Source organism: Engystomops pustulosus, chromosome 2 (assembly GCF_040894005.1).
Source record: "Engystomops pustulosus chromosome 2, aEngPut4.maternal, whole genome shotgun sequence".
NCBI lineage: Eukaryota > Metazoa > Chordata > Amphibia > Anura > Leptodactylidae > Engystomops > Engystomops pustulosus.
In genome coordinates this window covers 14,059,258-14,072,861 of record NC_092412.1, presented here as the reverse complement: position 1 = coordinate 14,072,861, position 13,604 = coordinate 14,059,258, and the positions used below count along the sequence as shown (strand labels likewise).

Below are 13,604 nucleotides of genomic sequence, written 5' to 3'. Positions count from 1 at the left end.
TCCACCAGTCAGTCTTCCACGCAGTCCACCCATGTCACCGAAATCGGCACTCCTCCAGCTTCTCCACCTCCTCCACCTCAGCCTCCTTCCCCCCAGTCTGCCCCCTCCCACCAAAATTTGGCATTTGAACCGGCATACTCTGAGGAACTGTTTTCTGGACCCTTCCCACAGTCACAAACCACTTGTCCTGCTGCTGAGCTATTTTCCGATGCCCAGGTTTTCCACCAGTCGCAGTCTGTGGGTGATGATGACATTATTCACGTAGTGGAAGAAGTGTGTAAAAAGGTGTCGGACGATGAGGAGACACAGTTGTCAGACAGTGGTGAAGTTGTTGTCAGGGCAGGAAGTCCGAGGGGGGAGCAGACTGAGGGATCGGAGGATGATGAGGTGACAGACCCAAGCTGGGTTGATAGGCCGGGTGAACACAGTGCTTCTGAGACGAAGGCGAGTCCTATAGCAGAACAGGTTAGAAGAGGCAGTGGTGGGGCCAGACGGAGAGGCAGGGCCAGAGCTGGTGCATCAGCGCCAAATGTTGCCCGTAGTCAAGCTCCCGTGGCGAGGGCTAGATTTTCAGAAGTCTGGAGGTTCTTTAAAGAAACACCGGATGACCGACGGACTGTGGTGTGCAACCTTTGCCAAACCAGGATCAGCAGGGGTTCCACCACTACTAGCTTAACTACCACCAGTATGCGCAGGCATCTGAATGCTAAACACCCCACTCAATGGCACCAAGCCCGTTCACCTCCGACCGGGCACACCACTGCTCCTTCCCCTGTGTCATCTGCTACTCAGCCCCATGCCCAGGACCCCGGCCCAAACACCTCCCGTGCGAAAACCCCATCTTCGCCTCCACGATCCTCCACAGCATCCACCAGCGTTCAGCTCTCCATACCCCAGACGCTGGAGCGCAAAAGGATGTATAGCGCAACCCACCCACACGCCCAAGCCCTCAACGTCCACATCTCCAAGTTGCTTAGCCTGGAGATGCTGCCCTATAGGCTGGTAGAGACCGAGGCCTTTCGAAACCTCATGGCGGCGGCCGCCCCTCAGTATTCAGTCCCCAGCCGCCACTACTTTTCCCGATGTGCCGTCCCAGCCCTGCACAAGCACGTGTCAGAGAACATCCTCCGTGCCCTGACCAATGCCGTTTCTGACAAGGTCCACCTGACCACGGACACGTGGACGAGTGCTGCCGGGCAGGGCCACTATATATCGCTGACGGCACATTGGGTTAACTTGGTGGAGGCTGGGACCGAGTCTGACCCTGGGGATGGTCATATACTGCCGACGCCGAGGATTGCGGGGCCTACCTCGGTCCAGGTCTCAAAGGCCTACTATGCCTCCTCCTCCTCCCACCCCTCCTCCACCTCCTCCTCTGAACTACCATCCGTGGGCATGGCGCCATCAGTCGGTAGCTCTAGGCACAGCAGCAGTGCCATCGCTAAGCTGGCTGGCACCGCTGAACCTGAAGCCAGGAATGGTTGTGTGTGACAACGGCCGTAACCTGGTGGCAGCTCTGCAACTCGGCAGACTGACACATGTGCCATGCCTGGCCCATGTGTTAAATCTCATAGTTCAGCGTTTCCTCAAGACATACCCCAATCTGTCTGATTTGCTCACGAAGGTGCGCCGCATCTGTGCGCATTTCAGGAAATCCAGCACAGATGCTGCCACTCTCAGGGCAGCGCAGCGCCGCCTCCAACTGCCCGCTCACCGACTGTTGTGCGACGTGCCCACGAGGTGGAATTCAACACTAACCATGTTATCCAGAGTTTACCAGCAGCGCAGAGCGATTGTAGACTGCCAGATGTCAACTTCCACCAGAACTGGTAGTCAGGTCAGTCAGCTTCCTCAAGTCTACAATGAGGAGTGGACGTGGATGTCTGATATCTGTCAGGTGCTGAGTAACTTTGAGGAGTCAACACAGATGGTCAGTGGCGATGCCGCCATCATCAGCCTCACCATCCCGCTGCTTGGTCTGTTGAAAAACTCTCTGGTCAGCATGAAGTCGGAAGCTTTGCGCTCGTCACAAGAGACGGGGGAAGAAGATTCCCTTGTTGATAGCCAAAGCACCCTCAGGTCTGTTTCTCAGCGCATATCGGAGGAGGTGGAGGAGGATGAGGAGGAAGAGGAGGAGAATGTTGGCGAGACAGAAGAGGGGACCATTGTTCAGTCCTTCACTGTTCAGCGTGTATGGGCAGAAGAAGAGGAGTTGGAGGAGGAGGAAATGGAGAGTCAGGCCAGTGAGGGGAGTGAATTCTTGCGCTTTGGGACTCTGGCGCATATGGCAGATTTCATGCTAGGCTGCCTATCCCGTGACCCTCGCGTTCAAAGAATTTATTCCAGCACCGATTACTGGGTATTCACTCTCCTGGACCCACGGTACAAGCAAAATCTTTCCACTCTCATCCCTGGAGAGGAAAGGAGTGTGCGAATGCATGAATACCAGCAGGCCCTGGTGCACAAGCTGAAACAGTATTTCCCTTCTGACAGCGCTAGCGGCAGAGTGCGTAGTTCTGCGGGACAAGTAGCGAGGGAGAGTAGGCGAGCTGGCAGCTTGTCCAGCACTGGCAAGGGTACGCTTTACAAGGCTTTTGCCAGCTTTATGTCACCCCAGCAAGACACTGTCACCTGTCCCCAGTCTCGGCAGAGTAGGGCTGATCTTTACAGAAAGATGGTGAGGGAGTACGTAGCTGACCATACCATCGTCCTAAATGATCACACAGCTCCCTACAACTACTGGGTTTCAAAGCTGGACATGTGGCACGAACTGGCGCTGTACGCCTTGGAGGTTCTTGCCTGCCCTGCCGCTAGCGTGTTGTCCGAGCGGGTTTTCAGTGCAGCTGGTGGCATCATCACCGATAAGCGTACACGCCTGTCGACTGACAGCGCTGACAGGCTGACGCTTATTAAGATGAATAAAGCATGGATTTCTCATAATTTCCAATCTCCACCAGGTGAAGGAAGCTCAACCTGAATAATTTATGCACTCCTCCTCCTCATTGTCCTCCTTCTCCTCCTCTTTGTACACTAAAGCAGAGGAAACTGGCTATTTTTTGACAATGCCCACTGGCTCTAGCTATAGTACTTTATGCATTTAATTTTTCTGGAGGGTCACCTACCCGGTCCTCTGTTTTAAACAATTTTTGGGACTGCCACATACAGGCACTCAATCTATTCAATTTTTCTGGAGGGCCACCTACCTGCTCCTCTGGTTTGAAAACTTTATTGGACTGCCACATACAGGCACTCAATCTATTTCATTTTTCTGGAGGGCCACCTACCTGCTCCTCTGGTTTGAAAACCTTTTTGGACTGCCACATACAGGCACTCAATCTATTTCATTTTTCTGGAGGGCCACCTACCTGCTCCTCTGGTTTGAAAACTTTTTTGGACTGCCACATACAGGCACTCAATCTATTTCATTTTTCTGGAGGGCCACCTACCTGCTCCTCTGGTTTGAAAACTTTTTTGGACTGCCACATACAGGCACTCAATCTATTTCATTTTTCTGGAGGGCCACCTACCTGCTCCTCTGGTTTGAAAACTTTTTTGGACTGCCACATACAGGCACTATCCAAATTAAATTGTCTCCATAGCAGCCTCCACACGTTGTCTCCATTGCTACCTCCAAAAGTTGTCCATATAGCTGCCTCCATACATCGTCCCCTTATCAAACTAGGTGTGTCAGGCAGAATTTTGGGTTGTTTTCATGGCTTCCACATCAAACTTGTTAACTTTGTCGCCACCCTGCTGTGTAATCCACAAAATATACTGGCAAACTTTTATCATTTACCAATATTATTTCAGCGCTTCTTGCGCATCTGTTTACATTCCCCTCACCCGCCATATCCTAAACTTATAAGAACGCTACTACACTTGATCTTATACAAAAGGTTCTTAGAAGTGCTGTTTGGGGAGTAGCCTAGAGACAGGGGCTTGGATTGGCGAAAGCTCGCCTGGCAGCGGAGCGCCAGCTCCATCTCAAGATCCAACTAACATAGTTTTAACTGCAGCACCTTTAATCTACTACTAGTTCACTGCCTCCATACATCGTCCCCTTATCAAACGAGCTGTGTCAGGCAGAATTTTCAGGTGTTTCACCAGATACATAGTGGAACGCGGCCCATCTGTCGCCGCCATGCTGGAGACCTGAAGTTGCAATCATAGCAGCGCAATATGAATGCCCCATACTGTCGCTCTTAATCATGGAAGTTGTCTCCATGGCTGCCTCCACATGTCGTCCCCTTATCAAAAGAGCTGTGTCAGGCTCATTTTTCGGGTGTTTCACCAGATACGTTATGGAACTTGGTCACTATGTCGCCACCATGCTGTGTTATCGACTAAATATACCGACAACCTTTTGTTCACATAGGAAATCATTTCACCTCCTTTGGTGAAACCTGAGTCCATTTAGGGTATGTCGCCATGACACTCTCTAGTCTGCCACTGCTGCCGCTGCCTCTGCATGCCGTCCCCTATATTGTCAGGGTCAATTATTGCATGTTTTAGATGCTATCTAGCCTCATTCGGTCACTCTGTCATGGCCATGCTGTTGCCCATAATTTTGGCATAATGGTGCGATTAAGCAGCCTCAGAGGCATCCATGCATGCTGCCCCTGCTGTTTCCTGTCCATTTCCGTGGTGTTTCCATCCTTTTCTGAGGTTCCCAGGTGTTTGGCCAAGCTTCCCTGTGCAGAGCCTTGGTCCCCTTGAAAAATGCTCGAGTCTCCCATTGACTTCAAAGGGGCTCGTTACTCGAAACGAGCACTCGAGCATCGGGAAAAGTTTGTCTCGAATAACGAGTACCCGAGCATTTTAGTGCTCGCTCATCTCTACATATAATACATACAGCGTGCCCCCATATACCACATAATACATACAGTGTGCCCCCATATACCATATAATACATACAGCGTGCCGCCATATACCATATAATACATACACTGTGCCCCCATATACCACATAATACATACAGCGTGCCGCCATATACCATATAATACATACAGTGTGCCCCCATATACCATATAATACATACAGCGTGCCGCCATATACCATATAATACATACAGCGTGCCGCCATATACCATATAATACATACAGTGTGCCCCCATATACCATATAATACATACAGAGTGCCTCCATATACCATATAATACATACAGCGTGCCGCCATATACCATATAATACATACAGCGTGCCGCCATATACCATATAATACATACAGTGTGCCCCCATATACCATATAATACATACAGCGTGCCCCCATATACCACATAATACATACAGCGTGCCGCCATATACCATATAATACATACAGTGTGCCCCCATATACCATATAATACATACAGTGTGCCCCCATATACCACATAATACATACAGCGTGCCCCCATATACCACATAATACATACAGCGTGCCCCCATATACCATATAATACATACAGTGTGCCCCCATATACCATATAATACATACACTGTGCGGCCATATACCATATAATACATACAGCGTGACGCCATATACCATATAATACATACAGTGTGCCCCCATATACCATATAATACATACAGTGTGCCCCCATATACCATATAATACATACACTGTGCGGCCATATACCATATAATACATACAGCGTGACGCCATATACCATATAATACATACAGCGTGCCGCCATATACCATATAATACATACAGCGTGCCGCCATATACCATATAATACATACAGCGTGCCGCCATATACCATATAATACATACAGCGTGCCGCCATATACCATATAATACATACAGTTTACCCCCATATACCATATAATACATACAGCGTGACGCCATATACCATATAATACATACAGTGTGCCCCCATATACCATATAATACATACACTGTGCCGCCATATACCATATAATACATACAGCGTGCCGCCATATACCATACAATACATACAGCGTGCCGCCATATACCATATAATACATACAGTGTGCCCCCATATACCATATAATACATACAGCGTGCCGCCATATACCATATAATACATACAGTGTGCTGCCATATACCATATAATACATACAGCGTGCCGCCATATACCATATAATACATACAGCGTGCCGCCATATACCATATAATACATACAGTGTACCCCCATATACCATATAATACATACAGCGTGACGCCATATACCATATAATACATACAGCGTGGCACCATATACCATATAATACATACAGCGTGCCGCCATATACCATATAATACATACAGCGTGCCCCCATATACCATATAATACATACACTGTGCCGCCATATACCATATAATACATACAGCGTGCCCCCATATACCATACAATACATACAGCGTGCCCCCATATACCATATAATACATACAGTGTGCCACCATATACCATATAATACATACAGCGTGCCGCCATATACCATATAATACATACAGCGTGCCGCCATATACCATATAATACATACAGTGTGCCCCCATATACCATATACTACATACAGCGTGGCGCCATATACTATATAATACATACAGCGTGCCGCCATATACCATATAATACATATAATACATATACAGCGTTCCGCCATGCAATATAAGATACATTCAGTGTACCACCATGTAAAATATACTATATGGCGGTATATGTAGATATACACACACAGTCATACAGCATGTACACATATATACAGCAAATATGCAGCATATACACTCATGTAGCATGCATAAACACACACACTCGCTACACACATACAGTATACACACACTTATATACAGTCATACAGTATACATACACACACACTCACTATACAGTATATACAGATGAATATAAACATATATATACCCACACATCTTACTATAAAATAGATACATACTTACGTGGATGGCGGGCGAGTGGGAAAGGTGGGCCGCAGATAGGTGAGGCGGACCGCGGACGGGAGAGGTGGCTGGGAGTGGCGGGCCGCGGACTGGAGAGGTGGCTGGGAGTGGCGGGCCGCGGACTGGAGAGGCGGGCCAGGTGGCTGCAAAGGGCGGGCCGACTGGCTGCGAGAGGCAGGTCGCGGACGGGAGAGGCGGGCCGCGGATGGGAGAGGCGGGCCAGGTGTCTGCGAGAGGCAGGCCGCGCGGACAGGAGAGGCGGGCCGAGGGTCCTGGAGAGGCGGTTCGGGAGGCGGCTGCAGGAGGGGCGGCCAGGACGTTCACAGCCGAGCTGCGGTGAGTGACCTACCTGATGCTGCCCCTCCGTCCACCAGGAGGTGCTGCCGCCTGAGGCGAGTTTCTCAACTCGCCTCATGGTAGGTGCGCCCCTGGGCTGGAAAGTTCCAGAGTGCTTACTGGGAAGTTTCATGGTAGCACATGTGTCTAAGGCCTATAACTACGGCCCTTTCATGTTTCTACCTCCAAGAGTCTGCAGGAAAACCTGCCGTTGAAGCACCCAAATCATGTCTAGCTGAAGTTACCTATACCAGGCTGTGAGCAACCTTTACCAAACACCACCCAACCAGCCATCTTGAATCAGTTGAATCGTTATCTGCTGTTTTTGCCGTTTCCGTGTACTGGAATGAAGGAACTTAAAGTTTATGGTTCACATTTCTTGTCTCTGTGTGTTCAAGGGGCAACATTTACCATTCACCCAGTGTCGGTTTCGGCGCATATTGATGCAAACATGGAGGCTAGTTTTCCCCTGAAGGATGGGCCATGCCGAGGGGTATGGTGGTATGGAGTCCTGCTGGGTGGTGCCCCGGCGAGTGCCCTTGAACCAGAGGTGATGGTTGGGGGTGAGTAAACAATTAGCGGAGCAGATTGGCAGGATTATTAATTTATATTGCATTATTATTACTGTTTGGGGAGGGGGGAAATGTTATTACATGTTGGGGAGACAAAAATGTTTTATATTTGTTGTATTCTGTAATAAATTGGCCGCTGGGGTCAGATTAATCCAAAGGCGGTGTCAGTCTTTTTTAGGGGAGAAATGAATCTGGAAGCAGTCGGGCGGACCCGTGACCGGAAGTCCCCAGTGCCGGTTCATGTTATTTGATGTCCTCTACTTTTAACCAATTTTTCATGCCTCTAAGCCGCAGTGTAAAATTTACTGGGATATCCGGGCCGATCAATACAGGAAATTGTTAGTTTGCACAAGTCGATGTTCACGCTCCATTGAGTATTTGTGTTGTTATTTGTCTGTTGAAATTTTGTCTGTTGAAAAATCCTCGAATAAACTTCAATACGGAAAAAAAATTGTTCATTTCAGAAATTAATAAAGTTACAGTTTTAATTAAACAGAGAAACAACATGTCACTGATTTTAACAGCACAAATTAGACAATAACATATTAATTATTCCCTATAGGGAATTTATTTAAATAGAATTTAATAAAAAAAGGAAATAGCTATTTTTGGTTTTCTCAGTCTCCAGAATATTTACACATCAGGTGACAAAAAAGTTTGATCAATCTTTATTGAACTAATTAAAACTACAAGTCACTTTGCAATAAGAGAAGCCATTGTGGTGGAGGCAGTGATGCTGCAGGAGATGACGTGGAGGCCCCGGGGCAGGTACAAAACATTCCGGAAGACAATTCAGGCGCATCGGGGAGGAGTGACTCCCGAACCCAGATACGTTTACACCTAAACACTTGTGTTCAGAAAGTAGTAACACACGATTTACCGGTTATCAGGACAAAACACGTGGTACTAGCCCCCAAATGCAAATTATATCAATCATATGGGAGGGGTGATTGTAAAAATCTTTCATCAGCGCAGATTCACTGCCCCCAAGACACCGGGGGATGAGCTGCTGACAGTGACAGGTGATATGTAACATGTAACAGTCACCTAAGAAACCATCTGTACCGTGATCATATACAATAGGACAATTGTATGGAACAGATCTTCATAGGAACATTGTTCATGATGATTGGTCTGAGCACCGGCCCGTATCTCTAAGCTTTGGATCAACAATCAAGCTCCAAACTGTCCATATTTCTTACTCTGTCAATATTAACATGGCTTCTTCACCTTGTGTATTCTCTGGTGTTTAAACAAACTTGAACTATAACTAAAACATTTTCCACATTCATTACAAGAAAATGGTTTCTCCCCTGTGTGAGTTCTCTGATGTTTAACAAGATCTGATTTATAGCTAAAACATTTTCCACATTCAGGACATGAAAATGGCTTCTCCCCTGTGTGAGTTCTCTGATGTCTAACTAGACCTAATTTATAGCTAAAACATTTTCCACATTCAGTACATGCAAATGGCTTCTCTCCTGTGTGAGTTCTCTGATGTATAAAAAGATTTGCCTTTTCCCTAAAACATTTGCCACATTCAGTACATGAAAATGGTTTCTCCCCTGTGTGAGTTCTCTGATGTTTAACTAGACCTAATTTATAGCTAAAACATTTTCCACATTCAGTACATGCAAATGGCTTCTCTCCTGTGTGAGTTCTCTGATGTATAAAAAGATTTGCCTTTTCCCTAAAACATTTGCCACATTCAGTACATGAAAATGGTTTCTCCCCTGTGTGAGTTCTCTGATGTTTAACTAGACCTAATTTATAGCTAAAACATTTTCCACATTCAGTACATGCAAATGGCTTCTCTCCTGTGTGAGTTCTCTGATGTATAAAAAGATTTGCCTTTTCCCTAAAACATTTGCCACATTCAGTACATGAAAATGGCTTCTCCCCTGTGTGAGTTCTCTGATGTCTAGAAAGCGTTTCTTTTTCAACAAAACATTTTCCACATTCAGTACATGAAAATGGCTTCTCTCCTGTGTGAGTTCTCTGATGTCTGAAAAGATCTTTTTTTGTGCTAAAACATTTTCCACATTCCGTACATGGAAATGGCTTCTCCCCTGTGTGAATTATCTGATGGTCAAAAAGACTGCATTTATGGCTAAAACATTTTCTACATTCAGAACATGAATATGGCTTCTCTCCCGTGTGAATTTTGTGGTGTCGAATAAGACCATCTTTGTTACTAAAACATTTTCCGCATTCAGTACATGAAAATGGCTTCTCTCCTGTGTGGGTTCTCTGATGTATAACAAGAAGTGATTTCCGAGTAAAACGCTTTCCACATTCAGTACATGAAAATGGTTTCTCTCCTGTGTGAATTTTGTGGTGTAGAATAAGACCATCTTTATTACTAAAACATTTTCCGCATTCAGTACATGAAAATGGCTTCTCTCCTGTGTGGGTTCTCTGATGTATAACAAGAAGTGATTTCCAACTAAAACACATTCCACATTCAGTACATGAAAATGGCTTCTCCCCTGTGTGAATTCTCTGATGTCTAGAAAGCTGTAGTTTTACACTAAAACATTTTCCACATTCACTACAGGAAAATGGTTTCTCCCCTGTGTGTAACCTCATGTGATGAATGAGACTTTCTTTCTTAACAAAACATTTCTCACATTCCGTACATGAAAATGGTTTCTCTCCTGTGTGAGTTCTCTGATGTATAGAAAGAAGTGATTGACACTTAAAACATTTTCCACATTCGGGGCATGAAAATGGCTTCTCCCCTGTGTGAGTTCTCTGATGTCTAGAAAGCTGTACTTTTACACTAAAACATTTTCCACATTCACTACAGGAAAATGGTTTCTCCCCTGTGTGTAACCTCATGTGATGAATGAGACTTTCTTTCTTAACAAAACATTTCTCACATTCCGTACATGAAAATGGTTTCTCTCCTGTGTGAGTTCTCTGATGTATAGAAAGAAGTGATTGACACTTAAAACATTTTCCACATTCGGGGCATGAAAATGGCTTCTCCCCTGTGTGAGTTCTATGATGTTCAACAAGAGCCGATTTGTACATAAAACATTTTCCACATTCAGCACATGAAAACGGTTTCTCCCCTGTGTGAGTTCTATGATGTTCAACAAGAGCCGATTTGTACCTAAAACATTTTCCACATTCAGCACATGAAAACGGTTTCTCCCCTGTGTGAAATCTTTGATGTTTAACAAGAGCTGATTTTTGCCTAAAACATTTTCCACATTCAGTACATGCAAATGGCTTCTCTCCTGTGTGGGTTCTCTGATGTATAACAAGAAGTGATTTCCGAGTAAAACACATTCCACATTCAGTACATGAAAATGGCTTCTCTCCTGTGTGAATTTTGTGGTGTAGAATAAGACCATATTTATTACTAAAACATTTTCCGCATTCAGTACATGAAAATGGCTTCTCCCCTGTGTGAATTCTCTGATGTCTAGAAAGCTTTCCTTTTACACTAAAACATTTTCCACATTCACTACAGGAAAATGGTTTCTCCCCTGTGTGAGTTCTCTGATGTATAGAAAGAGCGGATTGACACTTAAAACATTTTCCACATTCGGGGCATGAAAATGACTTCTCCCTTCTATGAATTTTCGCAAGTTGATCATGACTTGATTTCTTCTTTTTATCACCATGATTTCCCTTCTCGGTAGAAGGATGTGATTGATTATCTTCTACATTACGATGTAGAGCTGAGGGGGGACGTCCACCGGAACTTTCTTTACTATTTTCTCCTGAAAATTATGGTCAAGAAATTAATATTGGAAGTTTCCTTTACAAGCAGAAGTGAAGCAACGTGTCAGTAACATACAGTCGGCTATGGATAGAAAACTACCAACATCATAGATATTCATTGCTTATATAATACATTGTCAAATAATCTGATGAGAATCCAACACCAAGTACTAAACAGAAGTCATCAAATCCTTAGAGATTGGATTCTTCTACATCCAGGACATAAGAGGATTGTGTAACCAGAGATTCCCATCTCACCCTAGAGCCTAACAGTCCTAGATAATGGCTGAAATAAGTGGAGGAAGTCGCGTTCAGCCCCATATACAGGACACCTATAACATAACCCCCATCCAGACACATGGCCAGCTGTATACTTCATGCTTAGTTTTCAATCTATTCCCTGGGAGGGACTGTCCTTTAAGTGATTCTTCAAAAACATCAAAAAACGAATCCACAAGGTAAACAATCTACCTCAATATCTGGTAAAAACTTTAAAATGATACATTACCTAATAACAAATGGTCCAATGGGATAAATTGACATTTTAGCTGTAAAATATAAGTTCCTACAGGTCCGGTTCTGTGTTTTGGACATAACTGTTATATTATCTGTACAGGGTTTTTTCCCATGTTGCACCTCTCTGTAGGGGTGCTGAGAAATCCTGGAATAACCTGTAAGTAAATGAATTCCTCCCAATAATAGTAATAATAAACCAGGAGAGAAGTTTCTAGATTTCAGTCAGTTCTTTCATATCTCCAGGATCAAATGTTATAATATTCCTCGGAGCCTCATAGTAACACAACATGTGGGTACAGACGGATGTGACCGGAGGAGGAGACCAGAGACAGATGAGCCGGTGTCTATGTCATCTCCATCTCCTCCCCTGGATGTGACCTCTCCCTGCAATGTATAAGGGAAGAATAACCCACAAGATACATGAAAGGCTCTTACCAGTGGCGGAACTACCGCCGCAGCAGCCGTAGCGGTTGCTACAGAGTCCGGGAGCTTCAGGGGCCCGTGGGGCGGCACATCCCAATGTCTGCTGCACAGCATTACCGACCTGGTCCCTGCTATACGGCACGATAAGGCCCCTCCCCGCCCCTGTGTATCTGTCCCTGCGCCCGCCCCTGTGTATCTGTCCCTGCGCCCGCCCCTGATTCTGCCCCCTCCTTACCAGTCCTGCGTCGGCGATCCGCCCACCTGTTCTGTAACTCCTTCAGGTTGCACCGCGCGGCCCATGTCACGTGACCAGAGGCGCGCAGTGCAACCTGGAGGAGCCGAGCCGCTATTTTCTTCCGTGAGGTGAAGGTAAACGGAAGAAGACATCACCGGTGGGTAAGTATATGTTTATTATTTGTATAGGGAAAGCTTTTTTATTAGAGAAGGGAGGCCCTAGGGCAGTGATGGCGAACCTTTTAGAGGCAGAGTGCCCAAACTACAACAAAGACCCGCTTATTTATCGCAAAGTGCCAGCACAGAAATTTAATTTGTGATTTATACTCCCTTCTCTGTCACAGTTTTCATTGATACCAGCACCTGAGGCACCAATAAAGCAGAAAATAGTCCCAGGTAGTCCTGTCACTTTAAAATAGCTCTGTGCACAGCAAGTCCTGGGCTGTCTGGGACTGCAGGAAGATACCTGGAGTCATCTCTGGTGATGGCCTGAGTGCCCACAGAAAGGGCTCCGAGTGCCACCTCTGGCACCAGTGCCATAGGTTAGCCATCACTGCCCTAGGGGATTTTTTATTAGAGAAGGGAGGCCCTAGGGCAGTGATGGCCAACCTTGTAGAGCCCGAGTGCCCAAACTTCAACCAAAAGCCACTTATTTATTGCAAAGTGCCAGCGCACCAATTTAAGCAATAATGTATTTCTCCTTGTTCTTTGACAACTTTCAATCGTTCAGCCTCCCAAGGACACCAATGCAGTTGAAAGGAGGAGGGCAAATTTGTCTATTATTGTAGGAAGATTTTCCTGGAAGATTCTTTGAGTCCTGTCTGGTGAACTTCATTCTTGGGTGATGGCCCGGGTGCCCACAGAAAGGGCTCTGAGTGCCGCCTCTGGCACCAGTGCCATAGGTTCGCCACCACTGCC

General features: G+C 45.9%; 2 protein-coding genes across 7 annotated transcripts in view; one reads left to right on the top strand and one right to left on the bottom strand.

Annotated features, from left to right (window-relative positions):
• Positions 1–13,604, top strand: part of LOC140119963 (uncharacterized) — a 1,020,783-nt gene that overhangs the window by 255,950 nt on the left and 751,229 nt on the right. The gene's annotated exons all lie outside the window — the stretch shown is intronic.
• Positions 1–13,604, bottom strand: part of LOC140119780 (uncharacterized) — a 272,257-nt gene that overhangs the window by 26,083 nt on the left and 232,570 nt on the right. For 5 of the 6 annotated variants that reach the window (XM_072139129.1, XM_072139132.1, XM_072139133.1 and 2 more), the window contains one exon: positions 8,431–11,512. In XM_072139129.1, coding sequence (XP_071995230.1) covers positions 8,991–11,512 — 2,522 coding nt within the window. In that variant the 3' untranslated portion in view covers positions 8,431–8,990. Of the gene's footprint in view, positions 1–8,430; positions 11,513–13,604 lie in introns of those variants that run through there. The other variant, XM_072139134.1, reaches the window with a different exon arrangement.